We start from the raw sequence: 17,893 nt of genomic DNA on the forward strand, positions 1-17,893 counted from the left end.
TTCATTTTCCTTAGGAAAATCCACCCGCCCCCCCCTTTTTTTTTTTTTTTTGGTCACTTCTACCTTAAGGAACAAATTGGTATGACCTTTTTCTGTATGATAGAGTTATAAAATAGAATGGTACCCTTTGTCCATGTACCTAGAAATTGAAATAAACTTTGAACAAAGAAATTTACAGACACTCTGTAGAAGCTTTAGTATATAGTTAGATCTTTTTAGTATATTTTGACTTCTCTGAATTTTTTTTCTTGTACAATTTCTTAATTCTTGGCTGTGTTCAATTTAGTTAATGCAGTAATTCTATATTTACTGAATCTACATTTTTAGATACTGTGTATGTAATCTGATTTTAACAAGGCTGAAGCAGTATAAAACTTGCTTTATTATATCTAAATGTTATTGAACCAATTTTTAATAAGGTATATAAAAAGTTATATCTTATCAGTGATGATAGCATTTTTTGTCTGTTAATAAGAAGTTAGGGACAGTGTACTAATTTATTCAGGAATCACATTCCATTGAATTAGTAGGAAAAAGTTTTACTACTGTATTACTGGAAAATATCTTCATGCTATTTTCCCACAGATTTAGGGAAGACTTTCTTAAGACCCCAAAGCATTAACTGTTAAAAGAATGAGGTTGCTACATTTGGCAGTGTTCAAATTAAGAAACATTCATCTAAAGAGACCATGCAGAGAATTAAAAGACAAGCCATAGAGTGGGGAGATATTTGTAATAAATTTAACTGGCAAAGAACCAATATTTGGAAAACATTATGAATTCCTATATAAATCAAGAAAAAGTACAGAGTTTTTGTTTTTTTTTTTAATGTACTGAAGAGTTTCTTCACAAAGAGAAAATTAAAATGGTAATATATGAGATAGTACTCAGTATCATTAGTGATCAGGAACACACTAACTAAAGCCTCACTCATTTACCATTGACACACCCAACAGATTGGCAAAAATATTAAAAAATTTGTCAATATTGATGTTACCATAGATGTGGGAAAAGGAGAACTATCATACAGTGTTGGGGGAAAATAAACAGATGGTAAACAATTTGGTGTTCTTAAAGACACACGTACACTCAGGCCCAGGAGTTCTGCTTCTGGTTTAACCCTTAGAGATACTCATGGATATACTGGGATGCATTGCCAACAATATTTGTATCACCTATATTTGTAAGAGGAACAAACTAGAAACAACACAAGCAGATGGATAAATAGTGATATAGTTGTGCAATGGGATTCTAATCAGCAGTGAAAATGCATGAAATACCAGTTGTGGCATGCTGGTACATAATCGTAAAAGTGAAAGTAGTTATTTCTGAGGGAAAGAAGAGTAGATAGGGTCAAGAATGGCATGGAGCGGCGTGGGGGTGGTTCTCACAGGGTGGTGGCAGTTCTGTAATTCTTGATCTGGGTGGTGGTTATGCGGATAGTTTTGTGTACATTAAATTGTTTTCATGTTTTATGTATGTTTCTGAAGTATGCGTTTTTCACATATTTTAAAAAGCCACTGCATGTAAAAGTAGAGTCCATTTTTATTCATCTTTGGATCAGTTTATCAAAATTTGAATGGGTGAATAAGAAGTGAGACCCTTCTTTTCAGGAACTCCCAGTCAAGTATGGGACGTGAACATGAGAACAGGCAATTGAAATTTTTGTGATAAATAGAGTAGTACAAGTGTACCAAGTGCTGTGTCTCAGAGGAGACAGCTAGCTGTGTTCATGCAGTCTAAACACGGCCTCCCAGAAGACGCTGGCCTTGAATCTAGAGAAGCACTCTGACATTCTAGAACACCATGAATTTTAAAGTTAGACCTGAGTTTAAATTAGCGCTGATACTGTCACCTATTGACATTTGTCACATTACTTAATTTCTGTAAGCCTCAGTTTTTTCAGTTATATAGAATATACCTGATATTTGAGGGGGGCTGGATTTTAAAGATTAGGAGTAAATTATCATAGTATCTTAAAATTGCAAGTGTTCCTACAAATGGATATTGGTTGCTTTATTGTTTTCATTAATATTATGTTAATTATCTTCTTAATTATCATGGTTGATGGATGAATCAGAATCAGCCCAGAGCAGGATGTGTTAAAGGGATATAGACTAAGAAAGGATGCCATAGCAAGAGCGGTCTAATAAATTAGAAGATTAAGGAAAGAGTGTGGTGCCAGGAGTAAAAAACTCATCTGCAGGAGACACAAGAGACACTGGTTCAATCCCTGCATCAGGAAGATCCCCTGGAGGAGGAAATGGCAACCCACTCCGGTATTCTTTCCTGGAGAATCCCATGGACAGAGGAGCCTGGTGGGCTGGGCTACAGTTCATCGGGCTACAAAGAATCAGACATGATCAAAGCAACCTAGTACAGCACATATGAATTTTTAAAAAATTATTAAGGCATAACCTACACATAGTTCATTGCACAACTTTTTGAATTTTTAGTTATGTATCTACTCCCGTATTCTTGCCTGGAGAATCTCCAGAGGAATCTGGCAGGCTACAATTCGTGGGGTCACAAAGAGTTGGATGTGACTGAGCAACCAAGCACAGCACAGCACACAGCCACAGGTGTAACCCCCCCCCTCCAGGTCCCCAGAAAACCTTCTCAGGCCCCAGCCCCCAGTCAGTTCCCTCCTACAGCAAAAATCAACCACTGATCAATCTCTACCACCATAGGTTAGGTTTGCTAATTGTTTATCCTGCTGAGGCGTGTCCGACTCCTGTGACCCCATGGACTGTACCCTGTCAGGCCCCTCTGCCCGTGGTATTTTCCAGGTAAGAGTACTGGAGTGGGTTGCCATTTCCTTCTCCTGCTAGCTCCTGACCTTTATATAAATGGAATTATATGGTATGTGCTTTTTTTTTTTGGTGGCGAGAGGTGGCTTTTTTCACTCAGTGTTCTGTTTGTTGTTTTGGGTAGTGGTGATTGGCTCTTTTTCATTGATGTTTATCTTTCCATTGTGTGACTATAGCATAAGGTATTCATTTATTCTACTATTAATAGTCGTTTGAGTTGGCTCCAGATTTTGCTATTATGAATAGAACTGTTGTGAACATTTTGTACCTGTCTTTTAATGACCGTGTAATGCACACATCTCTGTTTAGTACATCTAGGATCAGAATTGCTCTGTTTTAGAATATGAGTCGGAGAAGGCAATGGCAGCCCACTCCAGTACTCTTGCCTGGAAAATCCAATGGACGGAGGAGCCTGGTGGGCTGCAGTCCATGGGGTCGATACAAGTCGGACACAACTGAGCGACTTCACTTTCACTTTTCACTTTCATGCATTGGAGGAGGAAATGGCAACCCACTCCAGAATTCTTGCCTGGAGAATCCCGGGGATGGGGGAGCCTGGTGGGCTGCCGTCTATGGGGTCGCAAAGAGTTGGATACGACTGAAGCAACTTAGCAGCAGCAGCAGCAGCAGCAGAATATGAGTACTTTCAACTTTAGCAGATATTGTAAAATAGCTTTCCAAAGTGATTATGCCATTCCCATCAGTAGTGAATAGAGTTCCAGTTGTGCCATAGTCTTACCTGTATTTGGATGCTCCTCGTCCTTTTAATCTTAGCCATTTGGGTGGGGGTGTAGGTTTCTATCTTGCAGTAGCAGTGAGGAGGATAGTAGGAAGAGAATTTACTGCCTGATATCACTAATGAGCAAACTTGGTAAAAGTCATGAACTGAAACTGTTCTGCATTTTACTGATAATGATCAGTAATGTATCGTGTGCTATGTGCTATGCTCAGTCGCTTCAGTCATGTCTGACTCTTTGTGACCCTGTGGAATCTAGCCCACCAGCCCCCTCTATCCATGGGATTCTCCAGGCAAGAATGCTGGAGTGGATTGACATGCCTTCCTCCAGGGGATCTTCCTGACCCAGGGTTCGAATCTGGATCTCTTACGTCTCCTGCATTGCAGGTGGATTCTTTACTGCTGAGCCAGGGGGGAAACCCATGCATTTTATTGATAACGGTCAATAATGTATTGTAGGCTTCAGGATTTTATTTATAAATGTTACAATAAAAAAATTAAGGAGTGATTTTAAAGTAATTTTAGATCCCCACACATGGAAAATAGATAAAACTCTAAGAAATATTTTGGCTGAGCCCTTTTTGGCTTCTAATAAATACACTACTTTCATGACTGACATTTTAAGATAAAGATTATTTTGCTCATTTTTAGGGAGCTATGTTTATCCAGTCTAAAAAGTCCTTCATAGGGTACGTTTTTCTTTGCTTACCTTGGAATTATCCTTGAAAGCATAGTGTACAATATGACAGTACCTTCTTTCTTAAGGCTTTTGTACATTTTGGACTATAGTCCATAGGGTTGCAAAGAGTAGGACACAACTGAAGCGACTTAGCATATATGCACGCATATGGTCATTGCATTTTATGGTAATCATCTACTTATTTGCACTTAGCTGAAACTCAGAGTATTTGATCAGACTTAGCCTTTTTTCTTTTATCTGCTATAATTTTAAATAATATGGAAGTCATCAGGGCCACCTTTTAAAATAATGATTTGCAAGTTTGAGGTATAGAAAATCTTTTAAAATGGTATTCATTTATTGGTCTGACATAACCTAGATTTATGAGTGACCTATTCTTTTTGTATTTTGGGGGATTTTTATTTAGTCTTGTTTTTGTGTGTCCTTTTCCAATATTTGAAACTTTCTGCAAGACATATTTGCATGTTCAAAAAAAAGTCTATTCAGATTTATAACTTTGTTTTGATTTCCTGTTCTGTTGTTAAAATAATATGTGAATATAGATACAGTGAAGTAGCCATTTTATTAGTCTAATAAATGCATTGATATACATTTATCTGAAGCCAAAACCACACTGGAGAAATTGAATAGTCTTGTTCTTATGAAAATAAAGAAAGACATCAGCTTTTGTCCATTCATAATTATATTTTTAGAAAATCTTTGTTCTTTTATATATATATTTAGATCTGAAATAATTAATATTAATTCATTAATATTAAGAATTGCCTATGTTTATTACTCTGAATAAATATTTTTAGAATTTTTAAGCTGAATTATGTAACTTTGATTTGCTTTACACTAAAGTTTCAAATTCTTGTAAGTTTCATTTAAAATTCCATGTTAGATTTAATAAGATTTTTTTTCCCTTCCTCAATTTTAAAATTGCCTGATCTTGCTCCATACCAAAGATGGAAAAGGAAACAAAAAGATTTCTTTTTCATATTATCAAAAAAAAAAATTTGGCAAAATCATTGAATTAAGAAAATAGAATGGATTTGTTTTAGCTAATATAAATCAAATAAATGGTCTCACTGATATGTTAGAAGTGATTTTTAAATGCTTCAGGCACTGATACTGCTGGTAACTTTTTAAGCACTGCTCTATGAATGATTATTTGTACATTTTTATATAGGCTTTATTGGACTCAGGACAAATGGTTGTAGAGAACGGTTAACGCTACTTGTCCACAAAAGTAGAAAGAGCTTCATTAGAATGGGCACGCTTCACTTACGGCGGCCACACGAGTCTCAGCATTAGCGTTTCTCTGATTATACCCGTACAACACTAACTCGCTAACTGCTTTTGGCATAGTGCTATATTGGCTTCCCTGGTGGCTAGGATGGTAAGGAATCTGCCTGCGATGCAAGAGATCTGGGTTCGATACCTGGGTCCGGAAGGTCCCCTGGAGAAGGGAATGGCAGCCCACTCCAGTATTCTTGCCTGGAGAATTCCATGAGGAGCCTGGCAGGCTATAGTCCATGGGCTCTCAACGAGCTGGACACCACTGAGTGACTAACACGTATACATAGTGCTGCATTAATGTTACATGATTGGGAAGATGTGTGCATATATCCCAATGCACTCATATTTTATATTTATCCTTTTAGAATTTATATAACAGCAGTCAGTGCCAATGATAATATTAAAGATCAATGTTAATTGAATATATACTGTGTGCAAATGCTATGCTAATTGCTTTCTAGGCATCCTCATTTAATTCTCACAGTAAGCACATTATTAGATTTTTTTTTAAAGTCTGTCCTTCAATTCAGATTCATTTCCCTAGTCTTCTTTTATCACCAGTTCTGGAGTTGTTTTCCAGTTTGACAAGGGGCATGAAAAGTATGTTGGGTTGGTTCTTTGTTAGAAAACAACTAACTGAAATAAACATTCTGTCAGCACTGAATTCATTCCAAGTGAATAAGCAGAGAAAAGAGGTATTTATCTTAAGTTGATGGGTTCAGGGAAAGACACCAGTGCCTCTGTAAGCCTTGATTTATTCTAAAGAATTACTACAGATGACCCCTTAGTAGTCTTTAAACTATAATAGTTTAAAACTGTATGTTGAATCTAGGTTTCTTGCACTGATATACATCAAATATTGTATAATGTATATTTGAAACTGAATAACTTATGTGTATTTGCTTTTTATTGCCTGTATATGTTCAAATGTGGTAATACTGAAATAATAACTATGTTTTTAAAGGTTTTGAAAGAGGAAAGGAAGACATTTCTCAAAATAAGGATGAATCTTCACTTTCTATGTCAAAGAGCAAGGTAAGCATATTGTCCTCAAGTATTTGATCATAATATTTTTCTAATATTAAAGATGAGTGAACTAACACCAAAATCTTATCAGATTTTTATGGGATGTGTTTATGTTGGTATATCTAAACCAGGTAGTATTTATGAGAAAAGGAACATTCCCATGGGGCTGGTTTAGGCGCGTTGGTTATTCGGAAATATAGCCGATTGGTAACCAGGCTTCTCTCCTGAGTGATACTGTTCTGGTATGTCTGCTGCAGCACACATCTCAGACTTAAGTCTGAGGCTTCCGTCTGGAGAAACAGTCAGGGTTCTTTTTTTTTTTTTAAAGTTTTAAGTGTTTTGGGTTCATTCAAATGACTATCAACAACATGTACATTTTAACAGTTAAAGACCAAATATCTTTTACAATAGCAGCATGCAGCTGAAAGACAGTTTCTTAGAATAAGACAGAGTTCCCTAAATTAGTAGTTTTCAAATTGGGTACTTGTATATATTCTTGAGCTTCCCTAGTAGCTCAAATGGTAAAGCATCTGATTGCAATGCAGGAGACCCGGGTTCGATCCCTGGGTTGGGAAGATCCCCTGGAGAAGGAAATGGCAACTCACTCCAGTATCCTTGCCTGGAAAATCCCATGGACAGAAGAGCCTGGCAGGCTGTACAGTCCATGGGGTCACAAAGAGTCGGACGTGACTGAGCGACTAACACATATATTCTTAGGTCTGTTGAGATTTTTTTCTCTAAGAGTACTATTCAAATTTGAGAAGTACTGGATGATGCATAGGCTTTCCTCTGGGTTTGTAATTCACTAGATTTTCTATAATTTGTCAATGGATTTGACTTTTGATTTATTTCTGGTCAGGTTTAATAGCAGAAGAAGCTTTTTTGTTTATGGAATCAAACTTCAATGACTGTAAGAAAATCTGTTTCTTAAGCTAGTGAATTCTCTGCTGTTCTTAGAATAGGCTTTGCTTGTAAAACTGGACATTTTTTGTTCTATTCTTGAGAGTGGTTGAGTCAGAGGATTCCATGATGTTTTATACAAATTTTATTCACACTTAACTTTTCATTACATAAAAGTCCATCCTCTATTTAATATGGGTAAAAGTATATAAGGTGAGAGTTTAGTGTCATACTTTGATGTATAAAATACAAAGAGAAACACATGAGAAATGCCTTAATCATTTTATATAAGATGAGTAATTAACAAGGCTTCCCTGGTGGCTCAGAGGTTAAAGCGTCTGCCTGCAACGCGGGAGACCTGGGTTCCATCCCTGGGTCGGGAAGATTCCCCTGGAGAAGGAAGTGGCAACCCACTCCAGTATTCTTGCCTGGAGACTCCCATGGACGGAGGAGCCTGGTGGGCTACACAGTCCACAGGGTGGCAAAGAGTCGGACACGACTGAGTGACTTCACTTTCACTTTCACCTAACAAGGAGGTAGCTTGTCTTGGTTCTGCCATGGTTCAAACGCAGTGAGATTTATGGAATTTTAAAAACCTATTTTCAAGCAGTTAATACGAGCATTGGTGAATGTACGTTTAATTGGTATTCCTACTCAGAAGCCTAAACTCCAGCCCTACCTGCCACAGCCTCCTAGTCTCTAAACAGGAGAGTGGGGGAGGGGCAGGAGGGGGCAGGAGGAGAGGGAGCCTGGAAAGGGAAGCAGTGCGGATTATTGAAAAACAAGGAAACTAGACTGCACCTCGAGTGTAATAGCACCGAATTGTATATGAACTTTAAGTAAAATTAGAAATTTGTTTCCTCAGTTGCACAAGCCACATCTCAATAACTCACTAGCCATATGTGGCTAGTGGCTACCATATTTAACCACTCAGATATAGAATATTGCTGTTATTCAGAAAGTTCTACTGGACATCAAGCACTCGCTACTTTAAAAAAGTGAATTTGAATCTTGATTCTCATACATTGCCTATGACTTCTTAGATGTTAATTACAATGATGTTAATAGCTAGTTTGTATTAAGAGCTTGCTAAGTGTCATTTTAACTCTCTTAACAATACTAGAAGACAGGTATTACTGGCCCCATTTTATAAATGAAGCTTAGAGAAGTTAGATAGCTCTCCAAGGGTCAAAGTGTTAGAGCTAGAATTCACAGTGGCTTCAGTTTTCTTCTCTGTACAAAGGAGATAAAATCTAACTCACAGATTGTGATACTGTAAGTGCCTGACAGAGTACCTGGTTAATAATAGGTGTTTGAGAACTCATTTTTCGTCCTTTGAATAAAGAACTACAGTGAATGAATGGGCTTCTTGGTGTGGTAACTATTTAGTGTAAGTAAAATTGTACTCGTTCTGTTTTCCAAGAGCTGAATCTTACTGATTCTTAATCTCAGTTTATTCTGTTAGCTTAAGAGATACAGTCGCTAGCTTGTCCTTGAATAGTTTAACATATAATTCTACTGTATTACTTTTCGGAAGAATCCTAAAATGTATGCATTTATATCGAGCCTTATTCTCATGGAATTATGAAGATTTTGTTCTTACCTAAGTAACTTTGGAAAACAAAATCTTGTTATTCCTTCTGTGATTGATCTGTATAACTGAAGCCATTAAATAATTTTAACCTTATACTTTTATGAATTTGATGCAAAAACTGTCAACACTGTCATTTAGGTCATTGATTTTGCACTTAAGTGTTATTTCTTAAAAATACATAATTGAGACCAATAGGCACAACCCTTCTTTAACTCAGCCCCCACCATTTTAGAAATAAAAGCAGTTCCTGTTTCTTATGCATCCTGTAAATGAAGGAATTGAAGAAGGCAGTTAATCAGATCATCTCTTCTTCCTTTTAGCATTTTTAAATAAAATTTCAATTGTCTATCTCAATGAAAGGAATTGCCAGCATGAATAATATTTCTAGTGGGATAAAAGGAATCCTGTTACAAGGATAAGGAGTTTCTGAGCTGAGATCTCTTGACTTGATTCTCCAGTCATCAGTCTCCTTGCCTGTAGGTTTGCTAAGTCATCTATCACTTGCTGTAAAAAATATGTTTACTTGGACATTTAAAAAAAAAAAAACCTTTCCAAATCAAAATATCTGATAGAATCATAGTAACATCATTATTGCTGTTATTCTTATGTCTACAGTATTTTAGTTTTCAAAGCAAGTCGAAAGTATTTTAGTTCTGTTAATGTTCCATTTATCTGAAGATTATATTTTTGTCAACACTTGCAGTCTAGGAGATAGTCACAAATCTGAAACACAATACATATCAAGTACTGTGTTAAACACGTGCACACTGCCTCATTACCCAAAGCAACGCTATGAGTTAGTAGGAATATCCTTATTTTATAAATAAGGCAATTAAGACTGGAAGAGAATATCTTCCCATAGTGACACAGCCCATAAGGTGTCATCATTAAGACAGTGGTCAGTAAGGTTATCAAAGAAGGAAACTTAGTTTAATAAAATATTTCCAATAAAAACAGTTTATGATTCTTGATATTTAAAAGGTAACTTGTTGATTCATGAGACTTAGTATTACGTTGAAAAGAATATAGAACTTGGTCACTGGATTTCTTTTCTTTCCCCCAAACTAGCTACACTGTATGGCAGGATTTTTTGAAGTATGTGTGCTGTAATTTAGCAAGCTCTTGGTATAGCCATTTGGCCTACTGGTCCCTTAGATGCCAGAATCATTTAGGAACCTCCAAGCCAGTCTTGTCATGTCTAGGGAAATAGATTTCCTGTTATTCATAAAGACAAGTCTTAAATTTGAGTCTGAGATTCTATATGAATAGTTGTAAAAAGATGAGCAATAAATGTGGTGAGAGGGCTAAGAGCATGAGACTGAGAATTAGGCACACCAGAGTCCAAATCCCAGATCATCTATTTATGGCTCTGTGACTTTGGAAAGTTATTTAATCTGTTAGTCTTAGTTTCCTGATTAGCAGAAGAAGAAACGACTACTGTCTCATACTTACTTACTGCTAAGTCGCTTCAGTCGTGTCCGACTCTGTGCGACCCCATAGATGGCAGCCCGCCAGGCTCCCCTGTCCCTGGGATTCTCCAGGCAAGAACACTGGAGTGGGTTGCCATTTCCTTCTCCAATGCATGAAAGGGAAAAGTGAAAGTGAAGTCGCTCAGTCGTGCCCGACTCTTAGCGACCCCATGGACTGCAGCCCACCAGGCTCCTCTGCCCATGGGATTTCCAGGCAAGAGTACTGGAGTCTCGAAAGGTGGCTTTGAGGATTAAAAGAGGCAGAACACATAAAGTATTTATTACAGTACTTGGTAAAGAGTCAGACTGTTCATTTTCACTAACTTTTAAGTTAACACTATGGAAATTCTTTACTTAATAATATCTAAAAAGTACATTATAATATACATTTTCCTATTAAGCTGTGGGAAATAGAAACCATTATATTCCTCTGACAGTAGCTGTGTCATCTTTGAGTTTCCAGCAGCAAGGAGAGGACAGAGACCTATTTGGCTTGATGACTTTTGTGAAATGGTTTTGATATCACAGTATATCTTGTCATCATGAAAGTAAGCCGTGTGATGTTTCAAGTGCAGTTCTCAAAAGAGTAACTTTAACAAAAATTTAATTAGGTTAATCCGCACCTTCTACATTGAGTGTAGTTTGCAGTTCCCTTCCAGTTCAGCCACTTATTTTACCATCAGCGTAATAGTTAGTATTTTGTACTAAATAGCAGAGGCATTTTTAAGAGAGATGAACTGCAAGTGCTAGTTTCATTTTGATAATTCCGAAGGTATTCATTGAGCCCTTGCTTTACTAAGTTACTTCCAGGCAAGAGTACTGGAGTGGGGTGCCATTGCCTTCTCCCCTAAGTTACTTCAGTTGTGTCCAACTCGTCACAACCTTATGGCCCATAGCCTGCCAGGCTCCTCTGTCCATAGGATTCTCCAGACAAGAATACTGGAGTGGGTTGCCATGCCCTTCTCCAGGGGTTCTTCCTGACCCAGGGATCAAACCCAGGTCTCTTAAGTCTCCTGCATTAGCAAGTGGGTTCTTACCACTCATGCCACCTGCAAAGCCCAAATTACCCCAGGTGCTATCTGGCTGCAGTTGTTGAATAAGCATGGTGCCTGTGTTCATGGATCTTAAAATTGAGTGAGGGAGTTTATTTCCCAGTGTTCTTCCTCCTTGATCACATCTAGTGATATTATACAGATCTGGCCATTTCAACACTTGAAAGCTACCATTTAAATCAAGTCCCATATACTTTCTTGGCCCTAGGAGTAATGCTGTGAACTTGAAGCACCTTCTGCCTTGTCTAACAATAGATAAAAATGAAATTCATACGACAGTGAAGGATTATGTTCAATTTTATTGTTCCAGTATTTATAGAAGCAGCTTTTAGTTTTATATTCTTCTACTCTGGTGGAAGAAAGTAGTCTTCTTGAAAGAGGACTGGATTAACAGCACTAGGTTCTGATCCCTGCTATTGATTGATTATATAGAAAATCAATGTCCATGAGCCTCCCTTTCATGATTTGTAAAATGGAGATAAAACCACTTGTTATGCCTGTTTTTCAAGATTCTTACAAGGATCAAACTTAAATATCAAGTATAAGCGAAATCAGAAAACAAGTTTGAGGCGTTAATATTTATTTTTTGAGGCACTGGATAGTTAGAAAGAAGTGCTGGGAATATTGCTTTTTAAACACTATACAAATGAGGGTATTTCAGTTCTAATTCCTGAAGATGTTTGTATCTACTCCCTTTGGAGAAGGAGTAGTAACAGGGCAGTGTTTGCAGCAATTTGCTAGTTTTTTGGTTTTTAGAATATTTCAGTCTAAAAAATTACACTGCTTTGGATATGCTTGTCCTGAGAATTATTTTGTATAAAATAACTATATTCTTTAGAAGTATTCTGAAAAACAGAATGCTGCTGCTGCTGCTGCTGCTAAGTCACATCAGTCGTGTCCGACTCTGTGCAACTCCATAGACAGCAGCCCACCAGGCTCCCCCGTCCCTGGGATTCTCCAGGCAAGAACACTGGAGTGGGTTGCCATTTCCTTCTCCAATGCGTGAAAGTGAAAAGTGAAAGTGAAATCGCTCAGTTGTGTCGGACTCTTAGCAACCCCATGGACCACAGCCCACCAGGCTCCTCCATCCATGGGATTTTCCAGGCAAGAGTACTGGAGTGGGGTGCCATTGCCTTCTCCGAAAACAGAATGCAGAGCATTTCAAATGATCTTGTTTAACCTTACGTTGTATGCTGATTTATTGACAAGTTTTTATTTTTGTGTTTCTGTGGCTTTAATGTGGATTAGTTTTCAAACCCAAATACTGTATAAGAAAAATCAGTATTTGAAAATTGATATTTGCCTAAAATCACGGTAATGAATGGGAAGAAGGTCACAAACATAATTTGAATATCAGTTTTATGTGCCATGTGTATGTGGAGAATAAGTGACAGTTTTAATTATTATTTCTCTTTTCTTCCTGTCTGTATGGTTTCAGTCTGAATCTAAACTTTATAATGGCTCAGAGAAAGACAGTTCAGCTTCAAGCAAGCTTACAAAAAAGGAATCTCTCAAGGTTAGTTTCCACAGTTATTTTATAACTAATGTTACGCTTTACCTGTGCTTTTGAAAGTAGGCTAATAAAGAAAGAAGTATTTGTATTCCTAAAGGAAAAAAAAAAAACTGTTACTGTTTGTGTTTGCGTGGCACGCTGGAGTCAGCTGAAAGGGCTTTCTGATGCGTCCCAGCGCTGCTCTGCCCTCCGTGGGTGGGGCTGAGGACTGGATGTCTGCACAGTTGTGCCTGAGTCCGGCACATTGCTGTGCGATGGAACTCCTGATGGGAAGCTCTCTGCCCTTTGATCTTAGAGTTTCCTGGCTGCTAGGTCATGGGCTGAATTTGGTCCACAGGTAGATACATTTTGTTTGACCTACACAATGTTTTAAAAATTTGAGCCAGCAATTACAGGTCCAGGCTTCTAGCTTCCCTTAAGAAATAGGTAATACTGGACTTGCCTTCCAGAATGGCCACAGACCCTGGAGCTTAAGGAGCACATGCTTTCTGATTGATTCTTGATTCCCATACAGTCTGTTTTGCCACCCCCCCCTCTTTTCCATATCTGATCCCATATGTATTTACATTTATAATCATATATTAAACCTGTTAATTCACTTATGCACATTAATAAAGACCAAAGTCTAAATTTTTTTGACTGTATAATTATTAAAATTTTGTTGTGTGTATGTAGTCTCTTTACCATTAAGTGCAACTAGGAAAATTTTGTGTTTTACTTTAAGAAAAATCACTGATAGGTTATCTTCTATTCATAAGCAACACAAAGTAATAAATAATAAGACTGCTCCACTGCTGCTTTCCCAGATTATCTCAGAAGTGACTTAGGAAGGGTAAAACTTTGATAATTTGAATGTATTAATTTCACTGTTGTGGTTTCTTAATTATTTGTATCTTATGTATTAGTGTCAGGAAAGAGAGCAAGATTGTCAATCCTAAGTAGTTATAGCATTGTTTGTGGTATGAAAAACTGACAACAGAGTAGATTACCAAGAGAGTATATTAAGAAAAATTACAGAGGCAGTATAGCATGGTGGTTCAGACGTGTCTTTTAGAGCCAGTCTGCTTCTGTTTGCATTCTGCTTCCACTACTTACTTAGCGATGTGACACTGAGCAGTTTACTCTCTGGGTATCAAGTTTTCTCATCTAGGGAATAAGGATAATTATAGTCTTACTCCCCAAGGTTATTGTAAGTATTAAATGTGGTAATACATGTAAAGTGCTAACAGTAGGGACAGGTACACAGAAGGTGTCCAGTAAATGTTACCTCTTATTGTTTTCTTCATAGGAAGAATCTTTGTAGCAGTTAAAAGAATGAGGTAGGCAAGGAATGGAAATAGAGTTGAAATACTCCAAGAAATATTGGAGAACCTTTTTTTATGTGTTAGAAAAAGCAAAAGCAAACACAAAAGCTATGTATTTGAAAAGACCTGAGTGTATAGTGTTTCCTGAACATTATAGTGTTTTCCTGAAGGTTAACAGTGATCAATTCTGGGGATCAAAATAGGAGAGGGTATATTAAAAATGGTTTTTAGCTTTTGTTGTTTGAAATTTTTACCATGAGTTCATATTCATGTATTGTGTAACTTTAAAAGGGTTAAAATTCTTTAAAAAAAAAGCTCTTCTGTCCTAAGATGCTAGAATTCTAAAAGAGGTTTAAAATTTTATTTTACAGTGTAAAATTTTTACATTCCATAAAGTTAAAAAATTGAAAAGAAATTGCCTGTTTCTAATGAAGTTTTTTATTTTTCTCTTATTTCTATAAAATAGGTACAAAAGAAAAATTACCGAGAAGAAAAGAAAAGAGCCACAAAGGAGTTACTCAGTACAATCACAGATCCTTCTGTTATTGTTATGGCTGATTGGTTGAAGGTCAGTTTGTATTGTTTTGAATTCAAATTGCTGGATATTTACCAACTGGCATAGGAAAGCCCAGACTGCACCTGCCTAAAAGCTTGCGAGACAAAAACAACTCTAGGATGATTTTTTTCACTGACGAAGAAGCCATTAATTGTATCCCAGGAGGTCTGTGTTCCAATCTTAATGGAGAGCAGGAACCTTAATGTTGGCTCTCTTGACAGCAACATCAAATATGGATAGCAGTGCTTTTAAAAAGCTTTGTGAAAAAAAAAAAGCTTTGTGATATATATGACAGGACATAGTCCAATCAATGTGAAGTGAAGAAATGTTCTGTTTGCTGTTCAAATTCTCATTTAGTATGGTTGTAGATTTGGTGTATATGCATTTTGGTGAAGATATGAGACAAAGTTAGTGTAAAAGTTGTCATTTGAAAAGCTTTAATTTTCTGAAAAACATACATATTGCTATTTCCATATCTTATTTTTTTCCATATCTTATTCTTTTAGCCTCTGGGTATTCCTACTTATTTTTTTTTTCCATTTCTATCATCCTAATCACTCTATTCTCTGTATCACTGTTATTTGTAGGATATTTGGTAGGAATTTTTTAGACTAATGCTAACTTTGAGAATGATTTTGTAAGACCCTGACTCCCAGAAAGTTTCAGTACCCGGCTTTCACCTAAAAATCACCCCACCCCTGAAAAGCTTTTCTCTTTCCCCAAGGGTAGGTACAGCCTTCAAACTAAAATCTTTGTGAGATCTGTCAGGGAAGTTCTCTTACTAAAATGGGAGTCTAGTGATAATTTCCTTGATAGTTGAAGTAATACTGAGGTCTTCTTGCATGTTATTCTGAAAACACCTTTGGACTTATATTGGCTCTACTTACTAAGTGTTTAAGCTCCAGATCTTGGTACTAAGAAATTATATTTTAATGGCCCCTGACCTGGCCAGGAAGATTAGGATTATTTTGAAACTGTTGATGTGATGCAGTCTCCCACTAGAATTTAAGTTCCTTAGAAGTAGTAGCCGGACAAGTACTCCACTCCAGTACTCTTGCCTGGCAAATCCCATGGATGGAGGAGCCTCATAGGCTGCAGTCCATGGGGTCGCAAAGAGTCAGACACGACTGAGCAACTTCACTTTCACTTTTTACTTTCACGCATTGGAGAAGTAAATGGCAGCCCACTCCAGTGTTCTTGCCTGGAGAATCCCAGGGACGGGGGAGCCTGGTGGGCTGCCGTCTCTGGGGTCGCACAGAGTCGGACACGACGGAAGTGACTTAGCAGCAGCAGCAGCAGAAGTAGCAGCCATGCTGTTTTCACATTTATTTGTAGTGCTGGCTAATTAGTAGCTTAACAAATATACATCTAGTGAATTTAAAATGTACATTTTTTGAAAATTTTAGATTAAAACACCCTATTTGCCTCTATTCATTTAGTATCTTGTGAAGCAGAAAAACAGACCTTTATTTCTTAAACTAAACTTATCTTTTTGTAGATTCGTGGCACCCTAAAGAGCTGGACCAAATTGTGGTGTGTGTTGAAACCTGGTGTGCTACTGATCTATAAAACCCAGAAAAATGGTCAATGGGTAGGAACAGTCCTTCTGAATGCCTGTGAGATCATTGAACGTCCATCAAAAAAGGATGGCTTTTGTTTTAAACTTTTCCATCCTTTGGAACAGTCTATTTGGGCGGTGAAGGTAAGTAAGCACTTGTTACCCAGGCAAAAAGTAAGGATGACAATCTGTAAGTAGAACTGAGCTAAATCAGTGAGTGACCGCCTAGCGGTTGCTGTCCTCTGCTAGGGCTTAAATGTTTCTGTCTGCAGTCACATTGTTCCTCCTTCCGTCTCTGCCCACAATGAAATGTGCACCAAAGTGCTTAGTTTATTTTACCTTTAAGATCAGACTTAAAAATTTCTCCGGAAAATGTTTCCCAAATTTATGTTGTTCCCTTTTCTCTCTTGTCTGTGTGGATTGTTTGTACTATTTTTTTAGTTTGCAGTTACTAGCTTTGCTTTGTAATATTGTATCTGGTTTACTATGACTGTTTTTCTCTTGATCAATTTGTCAGACTCCCTAGGACAGAAGCTGCCTTTTCTTTTGGTGGTCTTTCCTGCAGGGATGTAAACTTGGGACTGGAAGCCTGTAAACAGGAGTGGTCTTATTTACTCTTGAGAGGCAGCTTTCTTGGAAGATGGAGCTCTAACGCTTTTATAACTGAAAAGCATGACTGTGGTCACTCCTATGAATAGGAACAGAATAATGTTTGTAAATTTCTACTTTGTGTCAGGGACTCTTCAGCATACTATATGGAATCTTTTTTTTTAATTCTTCGACCTGTAAGGAGGATACAAATTTCTCTTATTACCCAGATAAAGAGATTGAGGCCTAAAGAAGTTACTTAGGTAATTTTTCTTGGAGTCATACTAGATTGAAACCAGGCAATTTGACTCATGGCCCTACTCTATAGTGGTTCTAGGAACTGGACCATAAATTATAAAGCCATTTGAAAACATCCAGGGGATACTGTAGGATTTGTTGAAATCATATTGATTTGTTTCTGCTTTTTTCATTTTGAATGCTCCACCTTACTTCCTGATGTATATGCTTCTTAAAATCCGTTTATTCTTTGATCTGACAACTTAAAAAATTATTTTTCCCCAGACCTAGTAAAAGTTCATTTCTCTCTTATATTTCCAGCTGTTTCTTTAGGCTTCCAGAAATTTAGTAGTTCTTAGCTAGTAGTTTTTGTAGTGTGGAAATTCTCCATTAAATTAAAATTTGGTCTAGTATATTAGAGTGTAGGCTTTTTTAAAATATGCAAACCATCTGCAGAGATAATATTAAGTGTTAACTATAAATTCAGTTTTCTGGTAAGGAAGTTAAGTTTGATGGAAGAGGAAAGCTTTCCTGACTACTTGACATTTGCTCTCAAGAAGCATGAAATT

At 37.2% G+C, this 17,893-nt stretch overlaps 1 protein-coding gene across 7 annotated transcripts in view; it reads left to right on the forward strand.

Annotated features, from left to right (window-relative positions):
- OSBPL8 (oxysterol binding protein like 8) overlaps positions 1-17,893 on the forward strand; it is a 164,699-nt gene that overhangs the window by 112,632 nt on the left and 34,174 nt on the right. For all 7 annotated transcript variants that reach the window (XM_044941919.2, XM_044941920.2, XM_044941921.2 and 4 more), the window contains 4 exons: positions 6,492-6,562; positions 13,007-13,084; positions 14,852-14,953; positions 16,440-16,643. In XM_044941919.2, coding sequence (XP_044797854.2) covers positions 6,492-6,562; positions 13,007-13,084; positions 14,852-14,953; positions 16,440-16,643 — 455 coding nt within the window. The remainder of the gene's footprint in view (positions 1-6,491; positions 6,563-13,006; positions 13,085-14,851; positions 14,954-16,439; positions 16,644-17,893) is intronic.

Source organism: Bubalus bubalis, chromosome 4 (assembly GCF_019923935.1).
Source record: "Bubalus bubalis isolate 160015118507 breed Murrah chromosome 4, NDDB_SH_1, whole genome shotgun sequence".
NCBI classification, from domain to species: domain Eukaryota; kingdom Metazoa; phylum Chordata; class Mammalia; order Artiodactyla; family Bovidae; genus Bubalus; species Bubalus bubalis.